The sequence below is a fragment of the Hippoglossus hippoglossus genome, chromosome 20 (assembly GCF_009819705.1).
Source record: "Hippoglossus hippoglossus isolate fHipHip1 chromosome 20, fHipHip1.pri, whole genome shotgun sequence".
Lineage (NCBI taxonomy): Eukaryota > Metazoa > Chordata > Actinopteri > Pleuronectiformes > Pleuronectidae > Hippoglossus > Hippoglossus hippoglossus.
In genome coordinates this window covers 12000910-12028729 of record NC_047170.1, presented here as the reverse complement: position 1 = coordinate 12028729, position 27820 = coordinate 12000910, and the positions used below count along the sequence as shown (strand labels likewise).

Sequence of the window (27820 nt, the reverse complement as noted above, 5' to 3'; positions counted from 1 at the left end):
GGGCCAACAGAGTCTACATAAATTACAGCTTCTCCAAAACACAGCAGCCAGACTCCACCAAGTCTGCTAAAGAGAGCAAACTCCAGTTTATGTGGCCTGGAGTCCTCAGCGAAGACCCTGCTCACCATTCAACAGTCACGGCCGAGGACCCGAGGTGACAGAACCTTCTCCGTCGGGGTTCCCACTCTTTGGAACAATCTCCCTGAGAAGAACATCTGTAGCATTGGTTTTTGATTGTCTGTTCTCTAATGCCGTGTGATCTTCAAATTGCTTTTGTTGGCTTAGCATTTTTGTATTTGACTTGTAAAGTGTGCTATGAAAATAAAGTTTGGAGTTAGTCACCTGACTCTATATTTGTTCAGTTAGTATCAGTCAACAGTAGCACTGAACAAAATTATACTAACTGAAAAAAATTACATAACTAAGTGGTTGTTAACATCAGCACCAACTGTGTGAAAGTCAAACATTTGTCAACAGGTTTTATTATTCAAATTGTAACTGCAACAGGCATGTATCAAAAATGTCAATACACCAAAGCTCTTACAAAATCTGGCTCGACACCGAAGTCTTCCCAAAAATGGCTGTCGCAACAAATTGTAAACAGTTTTATCAACAGTCTTACAGCACTTACAGCAAAATACAAATCAGCTAAAGTAAGAAAAGCACCTGTTATCTTTCAAAATGTTCAAACACAAACACAATTTGTGCCACTATACAGAATCGAAGTAGACAAACCAAACACAAAGAAATGGAATGTTCAAAGTCACTCGACCATTTTGTTTCCGTACAAAAAGAAGAAGAAGAAGAAGAAGAAGAAAGTAAAGGACAGCTGGAGTTGTTCCTCACAACAAAAGGCCAAGGGATTGGACAGTGCATTCAAAGACAAGCACACCATGCACTTGATGGGAACAGGAGTTGGTTTGGTCACTTAGCATAGTTTGTGCATAGTTATAAGGCATCAATTGAGCAGTCCTTAAGGTTGCATGTGGCTGTGAGAGACATTCTGTGGAGAGGAAGAGTCTCCTTCAGTAGATCCTAGCCAAAAAAACAACACACAAACAAAACAAAAACAAAATAAACCCTTGCATCTCCCGCAGTCGCCTCCTCCCCCTCCTCCTCCTCCTCTCCCTCTTAATAATAAGAGACTGGCAAAACCCCTGAGCGAGTCAAGTTGCGTTGAGCGGAGTTCCAGGTGAGATACATGTGCAGAAAGTTTGAGATCTCCAGTCTGGGAGCGACGCTATCCGAGTTCAACCAGCACTGGAAGATAAAAAACAACAACAAAAAAAACAGGGCGAATTTCTTTAATACCTTCCAAGACGTCTTGGAGATGTCATGGAGACGAAGCTGCACATCCATCGCCATCTTTACTCTGGAGTGCAGGAACACATTTGAGCGGAGGTGGAGTTACTTATGGCATCTAGTGCGTTCGAGTGAGATTCTGCTCATGGCTTCAACAGTGGGATGACAGTTCAAACGAGTGGTTCTTCACATCTGTGTTTCCGAAGGCAAACCGTCGAGCCAACGTGATTCACTTCAGTTCGAGGGAAAAGAAACAACGAATAAGGACTAATGCGTAAACAGTCTTCATAGAGGCAGCAAAAGGACCGGGCTTGTCACATTTTTTTTTTTCTCGTTTTTACATGAGGAAGAATCTTCAACACAAATGCAACACGGCATTATTCTAAAGTCTGACGAGGCTCTCGTGTCTGAATACTCGAGTTGCCTCCATCAGTTCAGTTCAGAACATTCTTCAAATCTTTCTTTTCAAATGGCACTTCAAAATACCAGGAAAAAGTCGTCTTCGGTTCGTATACCGCTTTCCCCTTTAAGGTTCACCGACACAACAAGTGGTGTGTTCAGTCAGTAATGCCAAAACTACAGTGGACAAATAAATAAAACAAAGCAAAAAACAGAAAATACAGCAGTAGCCAAATGAGGTATCTATGTATTGCTCTATGCCAAAAAAAAAAAAAAAAAGAGGAATTAAAAATTAAATAAATTAAATAAAATCAGTGGTTTATCAAGATGGGAGGCAAAAGCAACAAAACATAAACAAGGAGTTAGGATCCGGTGGGGCAGCGGTGGGGCAGCAGTGGGGCAGGGATGGGTCTGTGGGCCGTTGGATGCACCACTCGGCTCCCAGTGTGTGGGGAGGCCGTGAGACCAGGGTCAGGGGTCAGGAGGCTGAGGTGAAAGGGCACACAAGGAGTGTCAGGATTCTCTGTTTCCCTGAGGTATTTCTTTGGAGCTGGTTCCTCCTGCGGTCGTAGCGGTGCTGGCGCCTCGTCGGGCCGCAGCGTCTTCTGCGTCGGTGCTGGCTTTGCTGGGTTCCGCCTCCTCTGAGACGGAGCTTTGTTCCTGCTGCAGGCCGCCCCAGCTGGCCTTGTTCAGCCCCATGTGGCCCAGCATGGTCTGAGACAGACGTGTGTCGGAGAAACGAGCCCACTCTGCAAACAGCGGCTCCGCCACATACGTCATGAAGCCTGAGGAGGGAGGAGGAGAGGCAGCACATGCAGATTAATGTTAAATATTAGACACAGCAAACAAATGTAACAGACGATTACTTACCTATTTGAATGTTTCCAACTGTGTTTAACCCTCTGTCACAAAGTGGGCTGACAAGAAGTTTGTGCTTCTTCTCAATGTCTCCTACAAGAGCGTAAAGACCAGTAATTTAATGCCATTTTAATACAATATTTATGTACTTTTATTAGAGAATAAGCACAAAAAGAATGAAGAACTAAAGTAATAATAATAGTTAAATATGCAAATAGGTAGATAATGTAACATAATTGAAGAGAACCTTGTTGGAAGAACTCCTGCGTCACTTTCTCACTCCACTGCTTGCTCAGGGCCCAGGGTCTGCAGGGGTTACAGATGTCTGCGCACTTCAGAGCCATCTGCACAGGGTGCCCAAAAAAAAACAGAGTAAGAGCCTGAGGATTTTGCTCGGATGCAGAAGTCGTGGCCTGAAAAGCAGAGGAGGTAAACGGACCTGCAGGACGAAGTGTCGGTGGCCGGCTTTGCTTAAGCACAGGTTGTCCTGGTCCAGGTGCAAGCGGAACCTGGACAAGTAATCATTCTGTCTGCTGATGTCTGTGGCCAGGATTAAGGAGCCCAAGTCCCTCTCCAGGTTCAGGCTGTGGGGGCAGAAAGAACATTTGTTTCACAACGTCTGTTTTCAGCACAGACTGTGTTACACGTTGGTATTTTCTCTCCACAGCTCAGTAGAAAAGTGAAGTAACTAGTTCTAACTGACCTGTCCTCAGGAGGCAGGTGGGAGAACAGCCCAGTCTCTCTGAGGAGACCCACTGCCGACTTCCAGTGGTGGCTTTCCAGAACCGAGGTATTCTGGGAGTTCAAAGGGAGGAATTGTAAACACACACACATTCAGTTCTGTCAAGCTAAACCGTGAGTGTCATGAGGTCCTTACCCTATAGAGTGAAGCTAGATAGTGGTCTGTCTTGATGAGGAAAGGCTGATTGACCCCAGGATGGTCCAGGTCATGAGTGGCGGCTGCCAACAGTCCCAGCAAGATGTCGTAGGAGGTCAGAGACTTTGCAAGCTGCACACACAAGACAGCAACACAAAGGTGACAACAACATTAAACTATAGTGCTCCTTGACTGATGCACTTATACATCCCAAAGTTATACACTGATACGACATTAGATATCACTCATACATTAAACCATGTAAAAACATTCATCAGATGGAATCAAGGCTGTGTAGGTCAGCCTGCACTGTGAGTCATCTACTGATTGTACTAGAGGCATTAGCTTAGATAAAGAAGGAACTAAAGTAAATTTGCTTTAAATTTTGAATATTCAACCAGCTTTTGTCATGGTTCACAAAAAGTAGAATCTTTAAGTAAAAGGAGCAAAAACATCTAATCTGCTCAGGCTGCAATTTTCTGTCTGAACCCGTCCGAGCCTGAGAGAGAACTAAACAAGCCCAACCAGAACCCGATGTTCTCCGCGATCACAAGCATGTGCAATATAACACAAATGGAAGAAGAAAGCCCAGATCCGGTATCCACACTCTAGTCTGCCTGTCTCACCTTGGGTTCCTGCATGTAGCAGTACATGGCCTGCGTGACGTCTGCGGCGTGCACAGCGTTGTGGTAGGGGTTGTCGCTGTGGTAGTCCTCCTGGACCATGACCAGGAACCTCCAGAGTTTGACCATGTCCAGCTGGAAGAGCTCCACCAGGCCGTACTGGTTCAGCAGGTGGGAGGTCAGGGTGATCAGGCCGTTTCCTGAACAAGAGGACGGATCAGATCAGCACAATCTACAACTGTATTATACCCATTACATTACAGGAGGTATGTTTTTTTGGGGGCATTCTTTTTTTTACTTCAAATCCATTAACTCTCCCTCAAGCACTTGGTTGAGATTTTTTATATTTATCCTTTTAAGGCAGTAAGCAGCGTCGTCCTCGTCTCTGTCTTTGAGGTTCAACATGTCAAGACAGGTACATGGAAGAACATGTGCAGTGACTGGAGAACATTCTGATCTAGTGAGGCTGCTGTCAGAGCAGGAATATATGTCATCTTTAAGATTCACGCTATATGAACCTATGTTTGTGGTTCAAAGTGAAGAAGGTGTAGGAAGAAGCTGTAAAATCTTCTGTTGGATGTTGTTGAATTGTTTGCAGCTGCACTAAAAAAAGATTTCACAAGTCTTGTGTCCGCGCACAAAACTGCTTTCGAGGTGTTTTTGTTTTTACAATGTAGTCATTCAATAAAAGTGTTAATTTTCACACAGTACATCCTCTGTGTTGGTCATCCAACAGATGGCACCATTGTTAACACTTTGAATCTAAAGCCGAGTTGCAGGAATCTCCCGTCAGAGCTGCATTACTTCCGTTATCATGACTTTTAAAACAACGTCTGAACAATATTTCACTCACCGTTAGTCAACTTGTCCAAGAGGAAAATATCAAAATTCCAGCTCCCGACTTTTCCCAGCATGCACTAGAAAGAGAGGGAAAAGATGACACCCAATAAGTGAGGAGGTCAACACAAAGCAATTAATTATGGCGTCATTAAATAATTGTGGGTGTCGTACTCTGGCCTGTCCGGTGTAGTCTTCATCGAGGAGGTGGAGGGGGATCTGCTGGGGGATTCCTCGCAGCAGGCGGGATGAGTGCAGGTACCTCTGGAAGCTGAGCAGTCTGTGGACCCTCCTCTCAGGGACAGAGCCGGCCGACGTGGACTCACAGCTCAACCGTGCTGCACACACACACAAAAATTACACAAAAGATGTAACGCGTGAGAACGGCAACAATCTCTGGGACATGTTCATTTCAAAAGCTCATTAGGCTCGGGGTGTCATTTGAGTCGCACAAACTCGGTGGGGATCTGACACCAACACAGCGATATACAAACAGTCACTGCTGACACAGCCGCCCACTCATAAGCCGTTCGTCTGGTATCACACAGGAGACATGCTTTGTCAGTGGTCACACACACACACACACACACACACACACACACACACACACACACACACACACACACACACACACACACACACACACACACACACACACACACACACACACACACACACACACACACACACACACACACACACACACACGTGACCGGAAAAACATCAGCATGAGGTAGGATTACTTTTAGGTGAAATTCTCTCTCACACACACTACTTCTTTGTAAGCGTTTGATGTTTTATAAAAAGGTCTCAGTAAGTGCGAAGGCGGCTACTTTATCACACCGCTATTCAAAGAGCTTTGATAAAAAGCCTCTCACTAGATTTACACTAAGACACACCTTGGTCTTTATCATTATGCGAAAACACTGAGTACAAACTTCTGCACAATCTTTCTGGAAAGGAACAAAGTGTGTGGAGCTATGGTTTGATAACCCGCTGGAGGGTCAATGGAGCTGGCTCATGATACACTCACAGACACGGATTCATACTCACTGTGAAGAGTTCGGAAGTCGATGCACAGGTATGGATGGGAGCCTCTTCGTTCCGGTTCAAATCCAACCTGACTTCTCACTCTCACATCTCCTAGAAGAAATCAACACTTATTTCCTCAAGATTCATGCTGCTTGGAAAGTGTGTCTGAATGTGCTCGGCCAAGTAGTATTCATAATCGTTGTTTTAATGCATTAGATACTGGAGTCACAAGGATGAGCTTTACCACAACAGAAGCCCTGAACCTTTTTAACGCAAGCCTCCATTTGTTGGATAATGATGAGAACTAACTAAAAAGACAAAAAAAAAGTATTTAACGTGTACTTTGACTTTTTAGTTTTGCCCATGTGTCACAAGGAGGAGGCAGGGTTTATGAACTATACTGCAGCCAGCCACCAGGGGGCAATCAAGATGCGTTGGCTTCACTTTTGAGGAGACATCAAATTGTCCATCTTTGTATACATTCGATGGTCAAATCCTCCATTGGCAGCAATAACCTCAAACAGGCAGGTTTTATAGCCGCAGATCACATCTGCACAACACTCAGGACTCAGCCATATTTGTAGGATGTCTCATATGGAAGTCTCTCTGGAGGTCATTCCACAGCATCTCTACTGGTTAAAGATTTGCACTCTGACAGGAGAAATTCAAAGAGGCAGATTTTATTATTGTCATTGTCCTGCTGCGTCACCCAACAACTACTAACGTTCAGCTGGTGCACAGCCACCTTGTTATTATACCTTGGTAAATGTAGGAATTCATTTCACCCCCAATGATGGAAGCAGCTTCAAATTACGATGCTCACTCCACCGTACTGCTGTGACCTTTTTACCCCACACACGGTACTTTGTGTTCCTCCCAAACAACTCGAGCTTTGTTTCCTCAGTTCACAAAACACTCTTGTGGTGTTATTGAGTGTCAAGTTTGCTCTTTGGCAAATTTTAGGCCTTGGTAATGTTTGTTTTGGAGAGCAGTAGCTTCTTCCATGGAGTCCTGCCATAGACACCATGCTCAACATGTACTACGGATATAGTAGAGTCATGAGAACAGATTCCTGTGATTCCTTCAAGCCAGTAGCTGTTACACTGGGGTTGTTTTTAACCTCAATGATCATTCTGTGTTATGGCTTTGGAGTATTCTTAGCTCAGAGTAGCCACAGAACTAAATGATCTCTATTCACAGAGAGTTTATCAAACTGTGGACACAAATATCTTTGCAGCTTTACGGAAATCAATCCTATCTGGATCTGAAGTGTCCTTCGAGGCACAGTTCACATCAGCAGATTTGTGAGATGTTTGAGTGAGTCAAGTTTCATTGACTGGACTCCAGGTTTACTAACTCCGGTCATTAATAAACTTTTGTTTATTGGCCTCAGGGTTCCTCTGTTTTCTAAACTGAATTTTGTATCTTTTTTGTATGTTATTTTTCTGATTTGTGAAGCAGTTAATACTTTATTTTCTTACAAATCTGGCCTATACTATCCATGTGCAGGCAGAGTCAAACACAAACAAGCACTCACATGTACTGGAAGAGAAAATTCAATGAACAGACAAGTTGATTAAACAGCTGAGCAGGCAATGTCATGTCAGGACAGTCTGCTCTACTATTAGTACTCAGAACCACTGAGAGAGACCTGCAGTCCATCTATGACGGTGTTTATTAGTCAGGCAGAGGAACAGGGATAGGCCAGACTGCTGGTGGACTGCAGTCAGGAGCAGTGAGAGCATAGTCAGACAATGGTGCTATGACGCTAGTGCAATAAAATGCCAGTACGTCACTCCAGGCAACACTAGAAAGACGCTATATGGCTGTCAACTGATCAAGGTGCTAAAAAGTGCAATGGTATGTTTTCAAATGGGCACTTTGGATTTTGTCATGTGTGCATCAGAATTCAATTCAAAGCAGTCACACAGGTGTGTTCCCCCAACCAGCATGTTACTTACTTGCAAACAGCTGTTTGAATACTACACAAGCTCCTATCAAAATATCATGAACTAAGAATTACAATTTAAGTCGTGATGATGCTCAACAATATTTTTAAAAGCTATTTGTAAAGTTAGAATGAATGTGGAGAGTGAATCCATATCAGTGGCATCTCACGTGCAAAATCAAAACAAAAATCATTCACTTCTAGGCCAGTGTGTGTGTGTGTGTGTGTGTGTGTGTGTGTGTGTGTGTGTGTGTGTGTGTGTGTGTGTGTGTGTGTGTGTGTGTTTGTGTGTGTCCTCATACATCTGTCACGTCTGCAGATGCATGTGCTCGGGTTCAGCACGTATGTGTGCACTCGTGTGATTAGTGTGTTTTAAGAGTCACAGGGTCCATGTTTCCCCTGCGGTGCATTAGTGCTGGTGCTCTTGGGTGGATGTAGGTCATGTCATTATAACTGATGTGGTGAAAGCTCAGAGTCTCGCTATTTGCAAGCACATCAGCATTTACTTGGCGGACTGAACCCTGGCCCGCGCAAACACCGGTCTGCATTAGTGTGCCTCTCCTCACACTCAATTTAATATAAAATCTACAGAGACAGATGCTTTATGCTGGTGACGTATGGGACTGCCATTATACTTAGCCAAGTAAAATGATTAAAAAGCTAAAGCTCCTTCAGTCAGCTCAATAAATTGCTGTTACTGCAACTAGACACATGTGACAGCAGTCAACTCAAGGGCATTTTTCGAGCTGGAGAAGTATAGAAATATTATGTGAAAGCTTCAGTAAACAGGATTCCAACAAAGATATGAGTAAGCCCTAAACTGCTCCTGCCGTTTAATGGTCCCTGCCCACTCACTACGCTTCACAGCAGCAATCTGATAACTATGAACGACACGACACTGACAGGAAAACACTGAGCTATTCTACCTTCCTTCTTTGATGCTGCTCACTCCCAGTCAACAGCATCAGATCTATTAATTAGGGTGGTAAAAGTTGCATGTGAAGGCACATCTGTGTGTGGTAGACTGATGTCAGGGGTACAGCCAGGCTCTAATCGCACCATTATCCGCAATAACCTTATTGATTAGGAAGCCATGGCTGATCTGGCTGCTTCCTACATGCATCTGGCTCCATCTGCCTCGCAGAGCTATGAGCCCTCCATCCTCCCATCCAATTTCTAAACAGCTTATCCTGTTTGGGGTTGCTCTGGGCAAATGGACGCACAAACACACGTGCACGCACGCACGCACACAAACACACGTGCACGCACACACGCACACGTGCACGCACGCGCACACACACACACACACACACACACACACACACACACACACACACACACACACACACACACACACACACACACACACACACACACACACACACACACACACACACACACACACACACACACACACACACACACACACACACACACACACACACACACGTCTGTTTAGGGGTCAAATGAAATCCTGCACTCTTTACAAATCTGGTCAAACTTCAAAAGATACTCCAGCAATAAAGACACACACAAGCTAAGCCTATTGTGATTGAGAGATTACCAAAAGGCCAGGGATTGAGCGGACTCTGGATATGCGCTCGAGTGTATCCCCATCTCTTCATAATCTCAACATCCCCCTCTGCATTTCTGATTCATCTCACTACTTTGTGAGCCATTGTGTATTAGAAATGGACATAGTCATGGAGGACATAAACCTACTTATATCTGGAAAAAGTGTGTGAGTGTGTGTCTGGCGAATATACATGTGTGCATGTGTGCAGAAAGATTGGCAAAAGACTTACCTAGCATACGAATGTACAGCGCTGTCTGGTCAGAGCTGTCATAGGAGATGGCACCTCGTCTCTGAACAAAAACAAAAGGAACATCATTAACAACTGTCCAGTGTTTACACCACTATAATGTTGCACTTATGTTGGCACATCAGCATAATATTTACAACTTCATAACCCCCAAGCACACACACACATCTCAAAAACACAAGCGATTCTTAATGCAAACACAGAGCTTGAATAGTGGAGGGTGGTGAAATGTAGTGCTGCCACTATAATCTGCTGTTTGTGTGTGTGTTCATACACTGCTGCACTGATAAAGATGTTCCAGCTCCGTATCATCAGCCTGATACGGCACCTACAATGCCGCTATCAGTCATGTGAGAAACACATGCAGACACACGGACAAGCACAGCATTTCCCATAAATAGAAATTACAATGATATTTGTTTTTTACTTCCTTTAAAGAAACTCTGCTTCAATTTGCTGCAGAAACTTCTAAAAGATTAAAAGTTTGTGAAGAATGTTAATTACAATTCGGGTTGATTTTGATTGCCCATTCCTCAGTTGCAGATTATTTGATAATTATAACAACGTATTAATTAAAACATTCCGGATAGCATGTTTAAGTTTAAAATTTAAGATATGCAAGATCGATCTTTTTCTAAAGAGTAGCTATTGAAAGTCTAGATTTGGACATTAGATCTTGATTTTCTCCTTGACATGTGTACTAAAGATTCACAAACAGAGAATGCAATGAACGGGCTGAAGTGAATACTGTATGAGGCTAAAACAATCTTCAAGAGCGAAGCAACTTTGTATTGTTTAGTGTTGTGCTGTGTTTGATAGAAATAAATGCTGCCCATGGAAAAACTGAGAGTAGTAACTTTAGTATTGGTCAGCTCAAGGAACAGTATATCTTTAAAAAACAGTTGTAAAGACATCAAAATGTTCATGATTCCTTTCTGGTATGAATCTGATCTTTTAGCACAGTATTTTTTGATCAGGGGGCTTCTGTTCATCTCAGAACAATAATAAGTTGCCAAAATGTGGATAACAATTTCCAGTTTCGGGGGTCAGGTCCAGTGCAAGAGCTTAAACCGGTTTGATTTTACATGAACCAGCTGAGGTGACATTTCTCATGATGACAAATTTTGGCAAAGTACAAAGTAACCTACGTCAGCAACCGGTGTTGACGCAATCAATGTACTAGATCGAACTTGTCTTGAATTTGTAATAACAACTTTTTATGTTTGTTTAAACAATAGAATAATAGAGCCATTAGTGTCAGATGAGCCGTGCGATTTACTGGCAAGCTGACACTGCCAAAAAAGTGATTGCAACATGACAATCACATTGTTGTAAAGTAAAGGGTACAGACGCACATGGCACATATTGTGACTGTTTACTGGAAAGTTCATGAGTTTTTTGGGGTGACGACGAGAGGAGATATGGGAGACTCTGTCTCAAAGAAAACTTAAGACTATGCCAATAAGGGAATGTTTCCGATATGAAGCCAACAAAGTTGAGGGGTTGTTGCAAGAAATATAAACCCGTTTTCCTGCTGATTGCGGTGCCACTTCATTTTCTGCTTCATCCTCTTATTTCATTTTTATTGGCAGTTAGCAAACCAGTTTAGAGACGGATTACCACCACCAACTGGACTGGAGTTGCTACACATTCAATCTCTCAGTCGAATTTTGTTCTGGTTCAGTCAATTGCGACGCTCAAAGGTCAAATTCACTAAACTGGTCCAGTGTGGTTTTTAACCTCGATATCAAACCGGATCGAACATTTCTAAGCTGGCCCAACCCTACAGCAAATAAAGTTGTTGAGTTGTCTCCTTCGCCTTCAATTGTCTGCACCACATAGAGCCAACAATGTCCCTCACCAGGAGGCAGCTGCAGCAGCAGAGTCAATTGTAGCAAGTACAACTGTGGTTACTGCATATTTGCTATGTCAACAGACAGCTGCTCCGGGTTACACTGAGGTGTTGGCTCACCTCTCTATGCACTCCACACATCCTGAACCCCCTCCAGGCTGACTCTCTTCTCTCCCTTCTGGGGTTACCCTCATCTAGGGTTATCCATTCCAGTGTTTCCCACAGAATTAAGAGTCTGTGGTGGTGAGCACAATCCAGGCACACGCACGCAGCACGCTCTCAGGCACACCCTGAATAACAGGTCCACAGAGGGCTGGTGTTACGCTGAGTTCTACCTGCTTGTCAAGGATGGTTAAAAGCTTTATGGACTTTCTTCAGGCCCACTAATTCTGTGAGATTTCTCCTGGTATTCCCAACAGCCAGTCTGACTATGACAGACAGGCCCACAGTCAAAGCGTTTGTGTACGTGTAAGAACTGTTAAATACAATGTAGTTCATTGTTATAAAGTTATGACGGGACAAATTCTACGGGAGTATTGGGAAACACCCTATTCTACAGGGAGCCTGCATGCCTGGCTGGTTGTCTGATGGACTCGCTTTCTATTTGTCTAAAAAAATTGGACTAGCGGTTGGTCCAATGATAGCGTTAGGTTTAATGATAGCATTTGGTCCAATGATTGCCAACTTGTGATTTGCTGACTGAATAACAAAGGGGATAACTGGACAGATCGTAATAGGCCTGTTGGCCAAGCACTACACCAACTAACCTGCAGGGGTCCCATAACCACTGTCCAAAGAAAGACAAAATGTTTAAAGTTATGCCTGTGTATCTTTAAAGCTAAAAAACAAACTGGAGCTCAGTACTGCTCTGTATGTCGACATTCTGGGAATATTTAATAACAGTTACCGCGTCACACCACAAACACAAACATATACAAACACAAGTGTACAAGCTTGAATATTTCATATCCTTAGAGTTCAGACACACACACACACACACACACACACACACACACACACACACACACATACACACTGTCCTCTAAGCCCATGACAGCTGCCAATCTAAAGATAATATTTTACCGGCTAGCAAACAGCTTGACTCAGGCTTGGTAATCTGCAAAGCTGTATTTTACTGTCAACAAGCCTCTGTGTTTACACACAGCACCAGGTTAGTGTGAGCAGTATAGATTGTGTGTGCCTGAGCTGTGTGTATCTTATTCTGTGTGTGTGTGTGTGTGTGTGTGTGTGTGTGTGTGTGTGTGTGTGTGTGTGTGTGTGTCTGTGTGTGTCTGTGTCTGTGTCTGTGTGTCTGTGTGTGTCTGTAAGGTTGATATGAGCTGCCTGGGAACTGTATATTGCTGCCTTGCCAATACTGGCCAAAACAAACCTTTTGGCCAGAGATTGCAGCAAACACATCAACACTCACACACACACACACAAACTCTCACACTCTTATTGGGGCAGCCACCAGTTGGAACTTAAGTGGATACTGGCATGTGCTCCCTCGTGGGCTGTAAGAAGGAGGCGGCAAGAGACAAAAAACTGTGTCAATGTCACATTCCCAGTGTGACTGGAGGGGAAAGTCACATTTTACCCTTGAAAAGGCCAGCCCACATCACACACACCCCTGCTACGCCTTGCAGTGCCAACACACACAAAACCATGTGCCCGTTGTCCTGTCATGGACCAACATTAACTTCAGTCTCTCTCTATAAGCCGTGTGTTATCGGCATTTATGCTTCACAGCTGAGGGTGATGGGAAATAAGGGAGACAGAGATGCAGGTTATCAAAGACAGGACTTGAACTTTAGTGTATTCATTTTTGGTCCCTAGTGACACATGTAAAGCATCCTGGGGTCTCTTGAAATGCGCATTTTAGTAATTATTATTATTTATAAGTTGAATCACTCTGATTTGCAACTAGAGTTTTGTGTTTTGTGTTTTAGACTTTAGTATCAGCATCATATAGAAGTTTCTTTTATTTTTTTTTAATTTCTCAGAAGACGGGTTTACAAACTTGTTGTTAGGCTGAACAGAGACAAAACTTGTACATGCTAAGTTGATTGAGAGGTGGTGACTTGGTTACTGCGAACATCAATTGTTGTGCATCTACAATAGATGTGGGTATTTTTTTAAAGACATTTTAGTTTTTGAGAGAGGCTTAAATTTCTCAGAGTAACTGAACTTGTCATACAAAGATGTGCAGATTAAAAGCACAGCAGAGGTGAACCTCAGTCCTCCAAAGAGAAACATGGTGGTAGAATGCCCATATCACAGGTAGTGATCATAGTGGCTAACAGGTGTGTCTCAGCAAAGTTATCCAAATCTGCAGTTAAATCATGAGCAGATTCAAGACAAACACGGATACAACACCTGAGACTTCATCTGTGGGTTTCTTAAGCGATACATGATGTGGACTTAAAACCTCAAACACCATCGTTGCCCTTTATGAGAGTCAAACAAAAAGTGTCCTAACTTTAGGATGTTGGATGAAACTTAGCAAAAAATAGAAGACTTTTGTTAAATCAAGCAAATACACTCTGAACAAGACAAATCTTCTGATGAATGAGTCTCAAATTACCCACCAGGGCATATATTAACAAGAACTAAAATTGGGACCGTAAACTTTTGTAGGAAAATACTTTACATTTCAATAGAGAAACTGTTGTCATTTTCGATTGACATTGCTATAGTCTTAGTTGTTGGTGCCAGCATCTTGTGGACAATATAGAAATGTAGCTTTAGGGACTAACGCTTACTGGTTGCCAGTTTGCAATTGACCCACAGCCTCTGGCATCAAACAAGACAGGGCTGGGATAAAAAATTCTAACAATCTGTTGGCCTGTGGCGTTTTTTTAACTTCAGGCTCATGCAAATGTGGTGTGTAAAGGGAAACATTTTAACTCGCATGGCTATCAAGGAACAAAGTCATCAACTGTCCATCTCTGGCGTATCCTGGACACTGCTAACTTTGTGAAACAACCAGAAAAAACTGTCTTAAGTATAATTATTCCAGGTTTATATGCCCAAAGCAAAGCCAGAGATGTTGCTCAGGAACACGTAGTTAAGTGCATACAAAAACCTTGGTTTTGCCAATTTGCTTGCCAGCGAGTGTGAAATGAGCCCAGGAAATTGTTCAGGAAATATATTGGATTTACAACGATATGAAGCATGAAATTTGATTCAAGCCAACTTGAGTATGTGTAGGTACTGTACATTTAACAGGTTGACAATGTCCAAAATTGGTTGCAGACCACATTTCTTTCTGTTCATTTCAATGAAGCTTTAAAAACTCTAAACTTAGCTTGCAGCAGTCTGAGAACAAGTCAAATTCAGTTTTGTTTTACTATAGAATTTACTACAGCATAACAACTGTTTTATTGTGCTCCCTGCAATTCCTCATAAGCTTGTTTACACACGGCTCTGTTTCTTATCTCAGCTTAGTCCTGCAGCATGGGGTCACACAACTCAGGTTTCTGAGGTCAGAAGGTCACGTGATGTCTAAACTTCTGACTGTGTGACGAACCCCTGGGCTTAAACATTTGTCATTTTCAGACTCTATTAAATAGATGTTAACAACATCACAAAAGGTTTTGAACTGGGAAATCAAGTGACCTGTAGTCCTTCCTGGTTTCTGGTGAAATTCAGTAAAGGTGTGTTGAATATCCGCTTTATGTTCCCATGAATGTTTGCTGAGCGTGTGTCTGCATATCTTAATCAAAAGGTATTGGCTAAGTTCCAAGAAGTCATTCGAAACAGCTCAGTGTTTTTTTCCAAACCTGTTGTGTTGTCGTCATAGCATTGTGATTGAGCTGATATTGTTGTCATACACCCTTTGAAAGGTATTCAAGAGTCCACTGCACAGCACAGCATTCTCACACGTCATCGCTGTGTCATTTAGCCTCAAAATTTGCATTTAGCAGAAGACAAGCCTATTGTGTAGTCAGTAAGTCTGGGCGGGCCAATACATTGAGGAAGCTGGCTGTAGTCCTGACATATCAGAAACAAAGTATTGCACACACGCACCCCACACACACGCAAATTTGTGAGATAACAGCAGCAGGACTCATGGTTTTATAAACTGAAAGCTTCCTTCTGAGTTATAACCTCTTGCAGCACTGTGCTGTGTGGGACGGCACATTCCAGTAACTGAGTGCTAGGCCATAAATGTGGACAGGTTTGGAGTGAGTATATGTGTGTGTGTGTGTGCGTGCGTGCGTGCCTTGTGCACCAGCCGCTGCATACACAAAAGCCCTGGATGGAGTCTACCTGTTGTAAGAGTGTTTTATGAGAACACTCTCCACTGTGACACACTCCAGCTGCAGTGAGTGTTTGAGAGAGGGCTGCTGGTTTGAAGAGAGGCCTGGGGTGAATTGGCCCAATGTCTTAGTCGGCAAATGACAGGGCAGAGTTGCTGCCAAAGACCAAAGCAGCATGCTGTCGAGCAGTAATATATCTGCAACCTTTTTTTTTTTTTTTACTGGAAGGTAAAGTGTCATAAAATGATTTAAGCGTTCTTTACACGGAGCGTTTTAAGGGGCCTATAAATGTGCTTTTAGCAGTACTCAATGATACAAGCAGAGTAAATTAGTGGGGGAAGGGGGAGACCTGTTTCATACTGTATTCTCAGAAGCAGTCTACCCTGCACAGGAATTTCATTCATTTCAAACATCATCCCCAGGCTCTAATTGCTTCTCTGGGGCAGCTTAATGCACACCCCCACCCTTGGAAGTCTCAACCTTCTGAGAAGGGCAAACAAAACCCAGGTCTCCGACCAGTGCGCCTGTGGACAGCTATTTGGGGTTTAAAACCAGTAACGCTGGTAAATAAATTCCCTCTTCCTGTATAGGCTCATCTCATATGTCTGTAGGACTACAGAAAATATGATTAATATTCAGCCAGTTAGCCCTTGACATTGTGTCCCTTAGTGTGTTGATATGTGGAGCCACCTTCTCACGGCCGATTGCACTCGACACGGCAGCACAAAAACAGAATGGTCATGTGATAAGAGGGGCCCCTTACCGAGAGAGACAGACAGGCAGAGAAACAGGCAGTGTGTGTATGTTTAAACGAAGACAGGATGTAAGGTTTGGCTCCAGTATATTTACTAAATAATACACATCCTCACTTAATAACAAACAGGACCCACGCTTTCCAGCTCGCTCTCGGCAAAATTTCTGAGAAAAGCTAGCTTTTGGCAGCTCAAGGGTTAAAGTTTTTGAGAAAGGTTGTGAAACTCCAGGCTCAGAGTCTGAATGGCTCTTTCAGCATTCTTACCACATCCTGAAACGACGTCAATCCGATTGCACTCCACCGAAGAAGAAGAAAAAAATGTCTTATCGGTTCAGTTAAAATCAACAAAGTAACTCCCTCAGAAAGAAGCACTTCAGTGTATTCCTTATCAGGCTCTGCACAGAAATGTTCATAGTGTGGATGAAACAAGCGGCACTATCTCCCATTCGTACGCACGGACCTATCATCATCTGCTGTGCCTAAAGATCTACAATAAAAAGGAGTCGATATAGGGTCAGTGGCCAACGTAAGCTTGATGGTATCTCTGACTGTGATATGATGGACAGAGATGACGGCAGATCAGTGTTTCCAGTCTAAGCTTCTTTCCTCCCATTATCGTCAAAAGCCATGTGACTACTTGGACCACATCAATATCGTGCATCCGTTTATTGATTCTTGTATCTCTTGTGTGCCATGTGTGCAGTAATTCCAAGAAAACTTAACATGCAAATACACGTGTCTTATATAGTTTGAATTGGGAACCGCGTGACGAGCAAAATTCAAATCATCTTCCACCTCACTTTGGGGAATTAATCAACACGCAGCAAACATGCATTGTGATGACAAAACAATAGAGGCATTGTAATAGACAAATAAGCCCATTTATTTAACGCCGCTGCAGTTTTCAACGCCTCCTCAACAGCATATTCACACCCATAAGCATTCCATGACCACTGAGTGACATATTCTTCTGAGAATCGGTCATGTCCTCAACCCTACCCTTTCGTCCTCTGTTTACAAGAGGAAATGTCTTCATCTGCGAGGAAGGCTGGTGGGGGGTGGGTGTGTGGGTGGTGGAGGAGAAAGAGAAAGAGAGGGGGGAGCTTGTGAGTGAGCAGAACAAGATAGCCAGCGAAAGACAAGAGACTGAGACTCGGGCCATCTGTGAGTCTGGCAACGAGCCAAACCACTGCCCACAGAGCCCAGGCACATGCCTAACTGCCTCTTTCTGCAATGGGAGTCCAGCCCTGCTTCCACAAACAACAGGCTTGTGGAACCACACACAAAAACACAGCAGCCACCAAGGACAAATGCACCCTTATGGTCATAAATAGGGCCCGAAACACAATATTTGTAGAAGTGTAATTGCTCTGTAACAAAGGCTGAGTGACGGTGCCGTATGCGCACATGCTCACACAATTCTGCCAACATTCAGGAGGAACATAAGAATATGTCAGCAGTTGAATTACTGGACCCCCTTGCTCTCAGGTCCTGATGTTGGTGATGGTAGTGATGGTAACCCTTGTGCGATTTAATAACGTCTCTCCAAAAATGACATGCAAACAATTATTGTTTGCCTGGAAAACTCACTTAACACTCCAGAGAGCACTGCTTGTCGGAAATGACCCTTATTCACAACAAAGGAACTAAACAACAGCACATCTCACACCTGCCAATTGGAAATGAACTCTGACCCACTTGAGAAAAAAAACTGGTGAACTATCCCGAGAGACACAATAGCTTCACACTCGTGTTTGTATGCAGAGGATGAACAATCGAGCATTATACCATTATGGATTCTCCATTTTGGACCTTGGGTGGCAAGGGAACCCCACTACAGGGCCTTGGATTACTTATTAGTCTTCCTAACAAAGACACAGAGTGATGATGAAGTGACAGGATTCTAACTGAAAATTTGAAGTGAATGGATGGATGTCCAGCTGAACCGACGGTCATATAAATCATCTCCCACCAATTTATCCAACAAAAGACTACAGAAGACGAGCAACCTTTAGGTCTGTTGACAACGTCATCCTATGGAGGTTCATGAATCAGTCTTTGAGGAAGCTGCCTGTGATGGTGTGGGGAAGTTCAAAGCGGACACACATGGGTGGTTATGTGGAGCAGGGTCCTGCACAAAGCACTAATGGACAGCCCATTGAAGAGGTTGCTCCCACAGTCAAAGACTGTGACTTAATGCTTGGTTAATGTGTTGGGAAATCCCATGCAGAGCGGTGGGAACTTCTGTTCATGATCAACTAGCAGAACGTGACCCAAGGAGGTGAGAATACATTGTACGATAAAACGGATGTTGTTTAATTTTAAAGAGTGTAGCATAGTGGGGAAGGTGCTCGACTCACGACTTGAACAACTTTTCTCTGAGTGGAGGTTACACATGTATTAGTTAGTTAAACAAGTGTACTGGACAGTGGCCTAATGGGTTTTTCACCCTCTGAGACACATGCTCAAACACAACAGTGACTCAGTGCTTGGCTAATGCATCATGGGTGCGTTGTGCTCGTGTGCCAGAGTGCATGAGAGTCAGGCAAAAATGTTACCCCACGCCATGAAGACTGGGTTTTGAGGCCTACCTCTCTTTTCTGTCACCGCAAAGCAGAAATATAGAGGCACAATTTCAAGAATTCAAGACTCTGAGAAAGCAGGAAGTTCAAGAGTGACTCAATGATTTATGTTCCTTCTGTCAATATGTCAAGGGACATGAACATAAATATCAGTGTGGCACGTTCCTTCTGACAAACGTAGCAACTCCCAGAAGTAAACTGGTGTACTTAAGGCATCACGCCATCAGTGCTGGCTAAAGTATAAGCAAAGAGGGCCTTTATCTGTGGGGAACATGCACAAATGCAAATTGGTTTTAGGAGATTGGCTAGTTGCTGTGTGTTTTAGGTCTAAGAGATAAGACAATGTACCGTGCATCTGTGCAGGGTGAGTGTTCAGCATGTCTGTGTGTGTTGGGGCCTAGATATCCAACAACCACCTGCAAGATTCCTGTGGATTATTCATGTGTCTGTTACAGAAATGTGCCGTTTTAAAAGGCCTGAGTGGTTCCCTGAGACAAAGCTGCTGTTCCAATGCAACAACAGATGAGATAAGTTAAAGATTTTTTTGAAATTTTTCTTTTACCTGTGACAGCTGTCTTGGATCAGGGGCCCCGAAGAGAGAAGAGCTGGAGCTGAAACTAATGGCTCCCCTCCGGCTGAGTACATGCTGGGGAACCAGCCTGTCTAGAGGCAAAACCGGCAGCTGATAACATACTTCCATTGAACAGTCGGGGCTGGATCCAGATCAGAAATATAAAAAAATAATAATAACAATGCGAAAAATAGATGAATGGTGATTTAGAAAATCTCCCCAAGGCGAAAATAATATTTTTAATATAATAGAAACGATCGAAAAGTGTTTGTGTTCATTGTGAGCGACTCAAAACTTGTTCCAGATCGTCTTCATTGATGCTGCGTCTTCTCTTCCTCCGCCGTTTCACCAGTCATTCTGCGGGGGGGGAGACGAGAAATCATGCCGCGGTCGCCTTCGCTCCTTTCCTTCTCATTTTACTAAAATCCGGGCCCGCGGACGACGAGACCTTCTTGCCATTTTCTGGGTCTTCGTGCAGGCGCTTCCTCATTTTCATCGCAGCGAGAGAACCTCCGCTCCGAGGCGTCCGCGGATCCGCATGTCGCTCGTCTCTTCCCGAAACGAAAACAAAAGGCACGACCGCTTCCGAGCAAATGTCATCAACGGTGAACGGGGATCCGCGGCGGCTGAGGTGAGGCAGCCCCCGGGATGTGAGAGCGTGTCGGCGGCGGCGGCGGCGAGGAGGCTCGTTTTCCTCCCTCTCTCGGTCCCACTCACTGGAGGAACAGCATCAACATGTTGGGGCTTTTTCCGCCTCTTTTCCTCTCCTCTGAAGCCGCAGTGATGAAGGAGCGGTGGTTGTCTGGTTCACCGCTGACCAGCGGGTCCGGCTCGGAGAGGGGGATCCCCGGCGATCATGGCTGCGCTGCCCGGCGGCTTTAAAGGAGACGTAACGGCACGTAACGCGGAAACTGCGGCGCCCCAAAAAAACCGACAAGTAGCCACGTAAAGAGTCTTTAAAGCCCTACAACGAGCTTCCTACGGCCCGAAACATGCGCCTACAGTGCGGGTTAAAGCGCACACACCACCTGCCAGAGATGGTGCTGTTGGAGCGAGCGAAAAAAAAAATACAACGCCCTTGTCTCATTCCGACCAATGGCGTGGAAGCCCTTACTGCAAGGGAGACGCTGATTGGACGTCGTGGCGTAGAGGGTATAATAGGACGTCCGCGATTGGCTGACTCCCAGTACCTGTGTGAGCAGTCGTTTGCAGACGGCGTGGACTTTCTCAAGGGTATTCCTCCACAACGGGGCTTGCCCTGCAGCGGTCCACATCATCGCCTGTGATTGCCTTCCTCTCATGACTCATACTACTCGGGGAGCTTCGACTCGCCGGGAGTTTGAAATGCAACAGTCGAGGAAATGGAGCTAAAGGTCGCAGCTCTGTGAAGCTCAAGCAATTTGCTCCCCATGACTGCATGTGGTGTATCAAGACACGTGCAGATGGCTTTGTAAAAGCAGATTCAGGTTTTATTGCCTGCATGTGTGTCTGCACCAACATGCCTCTGAGATACTGGAGTATTTTATCTTTTTATTATTCGTATGCTGCAGTGGCTCAAATAATTCACAATCATTGCGGCACCAGAAAAAAGCCCCATTTGCACTGGAGGTTTCTGTGCCATATCCATGTGCTGCTGGGGGGGAACAATAGATGTGCCATGGCAACAGTCAGGCCCAGTGCCAATGGAGGCATAATCCCCTCCCTCCCCATTTCCATGGGTCTGAATGTAGTCCCCCACAATCATAGGCTACCCCCCATAAAGAGGTCCTGCATCTTTTCCAGGCAACTAAGGCAACACAGCAAAAACACAAACAAGCGAGGCCTTTGACAGAGGCAGGGCTGGAAAGAGGGCTGGAACTGCCAACTCAACCAGGGGGTATACTGTGATCTGACTCCACTTTTTATTTAAGGTGACGTGTTTGTGTTCGAAACCACAAAACTGGCTGTTTTCACTTATTAACAGAAACAGTCACTCAGTTGCAAATGTTCTGTTGAAAGGAAAATATAGTATTCGGACTGAAAGCATATCACAACTTGTGTCCGACTACAAGCACCAGTTCACCAAATACATTCATAAATTGGCTAAATGGACTGTATCTATATAGCACTTCACGAGACTTATTGGCCACTCAAAGCTCTGTACAAGATGCATTCACTGTCGTGTTCTTTTATCCCGAGGTATGAGAAGAGTCGGTCTCTGTTTGGTTCAAAAAGTATTTATTCAGAAGCAATGAAAAGGTACAGCATAGCTATGTGCACATAGCTATGGGCACTCAATACACAGCCTCGGCTAAGTCAGTAGCACGGGGTAGTCGCCCCGAACGGACGTCAGGTACAGTACTTATAATAGTAGGTATAACTTCATTGGTCAATAACGAGGGGGAGTCATCATGGTTCAGACCTTGGCTCTCCCTTGCTGGTGCGCAGGCATGGTCCGATCCTCTTGGCCCTGGAGTCTGCGAATGATGAGGAGCCGCTCCCAGGTTCGCCCCTCCTGTGACAGTAGCTGGGCAAATCTTCACATTCTGACAGTGTTTGGTTTTGTGTATTAAAAACAAGCCTTTATCCGGCTGAAGCTTTGTGAGTCTTCAGTAGTTTTGCAGATACAGTGTTGTTTGTTCATTGGAGTGAGAAACATTGTGTTTCTGCTTTATCGGCTGTATGTTCTGTGTGCGTAAACATGCATATTTATCAGACAAGACAACGCCTTTCCTATCTGCTCTTCAGAAGCTGGGGCAGCTGCTTGATTTCTTTCTAAGGCATAGGTCACAGTGTCTTAATGAGCACAGTGCATTCATGTATGTGTGATGTTGAATAAAGCTAAGGGAATACTGTAATATATATATATATATATGTTAGGTATGAGAACAGGTTTAAGTACAGTGTATTGTATGCCACGGATTACAGTCCTAACATCACACACACAAGTCATACAGCAATTATATACGCAGCGCTTTTGTATCACACATTGTTCATACACTGTCAGAACAGGGGAAATTTGGGATTCGGTATCTTGCTCAAGGAATGCGGACTGGAGGTGCCGGGGATGGAACCACCAACCTTCTGGTTTGTGGACAACCCTCTGTACCTACACAGACGCCCATGTATTTAGATGGAAAAGAGGGATAGTTACATTTATGTTTATTACCTTCCTAAATTAGCCTTAACAGTAGATTTCTCAATAAGAACTATATTTGGAAACTTCAGTCAAACGGTTATTAAAAGAATATTGTACATATGAGATAGTGTGAATGTTGAATTGCACGTAAGAGAATAAGCTCCTATATGACTGTACTTCAAATTCACTACATTCCACTTTGGTGGTGAAACAACTTGTGGCTGCGCACACACTCTAAAAACCATTTGAATTGTGTTAGTGTAAATGACTAACATGTCATATCTTGATTTTTTTTTTTCAAGGTATTTGCTGCAAACAGAACAGAGGAGGTCTACCACATATGGGTGGTACTGCTCTTGCATTCGCAGTTTACAAACCTGTTGTTGCCAGACAACTCTGAAACTGCTTGATCTGGTATATGACTGCGTCAATAGTGCGTCACATGTGTGTGCAAAGGACAGCGCATTTTCTACACTGGCTCCTTTAAGTGCACACGTGGGAAAAGGATATGCTAGGCATTTCTTTCAATTAATTTCCTCCACGGCCCCATTTTTTCGCCACATTTACACAAGCATGCAAACTAACACACACCGTGCACAGACACACCTTTGTTGCATGACAGGTGTGTTTGACTACTTTAGCTTCAGCCTCGGCGGCTTCATATGACAACAGAGCTGCATACCTGCTGATTCCCCCTGAGGTCATGAGCACTGTTTCTGCTTGAGGCCCCCAGCGCCCCACTCCCCCTGACTCTAGAGTTTCTGATTGCTCTCTGGAGGCAGACTGTAATCCGCCATGGTGTCTCTAATTGATTTACCAGTTACCTTCTAATGACACTGAGCATCACTGGAATTATAAGCTGTTGCTCAATTGCCCACGCAACAGTTTTACAAATCGACATTCTACACGTGCAACTGCAAAAATTCACATTAACACACATATGCATTTTCACATCCCTGTTTTCTGATGTTTTTATGTGACATAACAACCAATTCTCTTTTTCATTCATTCCAATTTTTTTTAAATAGCAAGGATATCTGGACAAGAGGAGGGGTCTATCCTGGACAGGTCGCCGTCGTATTGCACAGCCAACGTACAGAGACTAACAAACATCCACGCTCACATTCACACCTTCCATCTAAAGTCTCCAATTAACCTAATCCTCAATCTGCATGTCTTTGTACGGTGGAAGGAAGCCAGAGTACAAAGACACGGGGACAACATGCAAACTCCACACAGAGACCCCAACCAAGCTGGAATTTGAACCGGGAACTCTCCTGCTGTGAGGCGACAGTGTTACTATAGTTAATTACATTTAATTAATCCCGTTATGAAGTCATTCTGCAACTGATGTATTGAAAGATTAGGATATTTTGAGAAAATTAACATTTTTATACTGCAGTGTACTTTCATATTAGATTTACAAACACAAAATATGTTGTTGTGAGTATGTAGAGCCATCTTGTGGTGAAAAGGTGTCCCTACAAGGACGTGTGGATCAAAAGTTGAATGTTAAATGAGAATATATGGCAGGTTTAGTTTAGTTTAGTTTAGTCAGACGATTTTTAAAAGGTAAAATAAGAAAAATACATTTGGTGAAAAAAAATAGATATCAGCAACATAAGTAGTAGGAAAAAAAACCAACATAAATATTCAGTAATAAATGAACATAGATAAATATTTAATTTAACTTATATAGGGTATATAATGGTTAGTGTACAGAAGGTAATAATTGGGAATTAGCACAGATATTAGGATTATAATAGGCTTATATTCTCCAGTACAGTGACAGCTGCACTATTTAATTCCTGACAGATACTAAACATGTTTCCAACCTGGCACATCCTCTATGTGCTAACACTTACAGTTAGATGAAACTCTTCTGTCCTTGGATATGTGCAATGGGGAAAAGAATGCGAGAATTGATAAACCTAATGACTGAGTCCTGGACAGCACCAATCCGAGACATCTTGATTTGTTATTGTGTTACTCAAGTAACAAATCTACTTTCCATCCACATTATTCACACTTATTATAAAGACTATGATTCACCTCATAACAGCACAGGCCCAAGTACAACGTCAGCTTGTTCTCTGATGAATGCAGTGATGTCAGTGTGCAACAGTGCATGTACTTGACACAGCCTTTCTACCACTAGATGGCACCATTTACTGTGTGAAAGGCCAGCACACATTCTCACTTGTGGCTAGAGCATGATGCTCCTTTAACCAGCATTACAATTTAGATTGATTAGTGATTGACATTGGTAAGTTCAAAGGGAATTTGATGGTTTAAAGTAAAAAAAAAAAAAAAATAGGGGCAGCAGCAACACAATCAGAATCAGCATTTTCTAAAATGTATGTGCTCTAATGGTAAAGCTCTTTGGCTAATATGATATGACAGCCCACCATGTGCTGTTTAGACACTTGGATCCAGATGTAAACGGTGAGTAACAGGCTAATCCAAGAGGGTGAATGTTTTGCCAATGAGATTCCACTCTTTACTGAATAGCTGTGGTAATTTATTTTGTTGAGTCACACTTTCTCTGCGTCAAATTAAACTTCCTGATGACTTTATACTTTAACTTTCCGTGACACAATCTCCCTGTCCTCTTTCGATCTGAGTCCACAAATAAATAAAGAACTACACAGAGATTAAGATGCAAATGTATAATCTTCTTTTAAATAATGTCTAACATCCATGAGAATACATGAAAGAAGATTCATAATGATAACTGCAGTCTGAATTTCTATTTGCATACAATTTATTGCTACTACTAACACACCACTAAGAGTAACCTGCTAACTCCTGGCAGCCTCTTGTGTAAACACCAAGCTGCTTGACTGCACATCAAAATTAAAGTGTTGAACATGAGATATTATGGTCTGCACTTGTTGTGGTGCAGGGGCTGTGATGTTAAAGCCAGGCTGAGAGAAGCCCTTGAATGCCGAGCACATCTCTGTTTCCCCTGACCATGAGCTGCAGAGGCGCCTATTAACGCACACTGACGTCTCTTCTACGTCATTGTATGGGAGAAGATGTTACATAAAACCCCATCTGGAAAACTGTCTGTTTGATTTCATCTCATCTTTCTTCTTGTGATGAGGTGACAATATGTCGAGAAGGTTTACACATCCAACAAATGTGTGATGATACATTTATCACATGAATCCACTGTATACAAACCCTATTTATACTAAACGGGCTTATCACAAACAAATTGTGGTAGATAATGGAAAATGTTAAGGCTTGTCAGCAGCTTTATCATTGTATATCAATTTTCATTATCTGAAATATTATTTAGAATAACAAACTTTATCCTCTATGATATTGTGGGACAATGCCTTTTTCCATAATATACTTCTGCATGGCCAATCTTGACTGTGGTTATGTGCTTCAGATGGACAATATCAGCAGAATAAACTTATATGGTTCTCTCGTGGGGCCTAATTTACAATGACTTAACCATGACCACTGTAGCTGTGGTGTACATGTGCATCTCACTTTTTCCAATACACCATTATTTGTGTTTTTGTGTAGTTTTTGTGTTCTGAAAGGAAACCAGACGTGAAAACACCTCTGTTCGGCACATTATCATTAATTCTGCCCACTTGCATGCTTAGCAAAACCAACCACGGTACTAATACTTGCACTATGCTACACTTTCAATCACAATCAAGACACAATCGAATATATTGTCCTTTTTAGGAGGAATGTGTAAATGCAGAAATAGACCATGCAATCTGTGAATGTTTCCCCGAGACCTGTCAAATCACGGACAGTGGCTCCTTACCATCTGTGTGAATACAATATGACTTCCACCTAACTGAAATATTCATACAGGAGAAACAGATGGCACCCTTTGCTCTGCTCCCTATCCGGGTCCCATATACACTTTTGTCTTGCTTACGAGCTAGTAGACCTTTATATGTGCTTGTATGTGAGTGTGGGACACCTTTTGTTGAGCATTTTGTGGCCTTGGTATTACCGGCAGACCCTTTTGCGATATTCTCAAAACACCACATGTCACCACTGAGCAAAACGGAGGAATATGAGGGTCACAGCAGCGTCGAGCCTCAACAGCAGCACTGCGAGTTATATTCATGTCAGCTTTTCAAGAAATCTCCAAACTGCTCTTAATTTGACAAGCTGCAATATGATGAGTCAGACAGTAATGGCTTGACAATTACGATTTCACTTCAATCACAAAGGCATCACGCAGAACATGTTCTTAATTGAGCTCATTTGAATTCCCTTTTAGGAGCCGTCTAAATGTGGAGCATTTGGCGAGCCCTTGCTTGTCGTTAATGAATATGCACTCGTACTGGTTCAGCCTTATTGATAACTTACTGATTAAAACTGAATTAAGTGATTTAACCACAGTATCAGAGAGGGACAAGAAAATATCATTTGTAGTGAATCACAGGAAAAAGGTAAAGCAAAAAGGAAAATGCATATACCTGACCTTATCATACACGATAATCACAAAAAGAAATCAATCAACTATTTTATATTATGAAGTTGATAACCTTTTCCACTCTATTTCTATTATCTCAATGCTGTCAGATGCCACCAAGAAGACAAATTCCTGTGTTTGTATAGAGGTGAACAGCGTGGGCAGGTAAATGTTATCTTATCTCCTATATGTTATTCTCTCATCAGATTTCTATGAAAGGGTATTGTATGAGTGCGAATGTCGTTTTGTTCCTTGTGTGCATGATTGTTCAGGAACCTTTATAATAATATTATTTAAAAAGCATCTTTCAAAACAGCCATTGTAAAGGGACTCTACAGATATTGTTTATTGGTAGGAAATAATTAAATACCTTGTATGGGGATTGCGTGTTGTCCTCGACCTTGGAAGTAGCTGCTGCTTGTGCTGGTGCCATGAACATGTTCTGTAAGGATGTGGAGGATCAGTCATTTATAGATGTCAGGCCAGGTGAGACTCCTCCTGAACCAGAAGAGTTATGGATCAATAC

The 27820-nt window shown here is 43.2% G+C and overlaps 1 protein-coding gene across 4 annotated transcripts; it reads right to left on the bottom strand.

Moving 5' to 3' along the window:
- Positions 1-471: 471 nt before the first annotated feature.
- Positions 472-27781, bottom strand: pde7a (phosphodiesterase 7A). 4 transcript variants are annotated; one of them, XM_034572229.1, is made up of 12 exons: positions 27665-27781; positions 9682-9742; positions 5950-6039; positions 5071-5234; positions 4913-4976; positions 4063-4259; positions 3437-3568; positions 3263-3354; positions 2999-3143; positions 2807-2903; positions 2572-2652; positions 472-2486 (listed from the first exon to the last, which is right to left on the bottom strand). In XM_034572229.1, the coding sequence occupies exons 1-12, from the start codon at positions 27731-27733 to the stop codon at positions 2215-2217; spliced, it is 1464 nt and encodes a 487-aa protein (XP_034428120.1). In that variant the 5' UTR covers positions 27734-27781; the 3' UTR covers positions 472-2214. The 4 variants fall into 4 exon arrangements, with proteins under 4 accessions (XP_034428120.1, XP_034428121.1, XP_034428118.1 ...); XM_034572230.1 differs by having other exon boundaries at positions 5950-6036; XM_034572227.1 differs by lacking the exon at positions 27665-27781 and adding an exon at positions 19712-20758.
- Positions 27782-27820: the final 39 nt, after the last annotated feature.

What these genes read in the sequence shown, in the direction of transcription:
- pde7a (XM_034572227.1), bottom strand. Translation starts at nt 19,849, where the DNA reads ATGGAAGTATGTTATCAGCTGCCGGTTTTGCCTCTAGACAGGCTGGTT. An exon ending in ACTACACCGGACAGGCCAGA is followed by an intron (nt 4,977 to 5,070) that starts GTACGACACCCA and finishes CTCTCTTTCTAG; the next exon opens with TGCATGCTGGGAAAAGTCGG. An exon ending in GCAGGAGTTCTTCCAACAAG is followed by an intron (nt 2,653 to 2,806) that starts GTTCTCTTCAAT and finishes ACGCTCTTGTAG; the next exon opens with GAGACATTGAGAAGAAGCAC.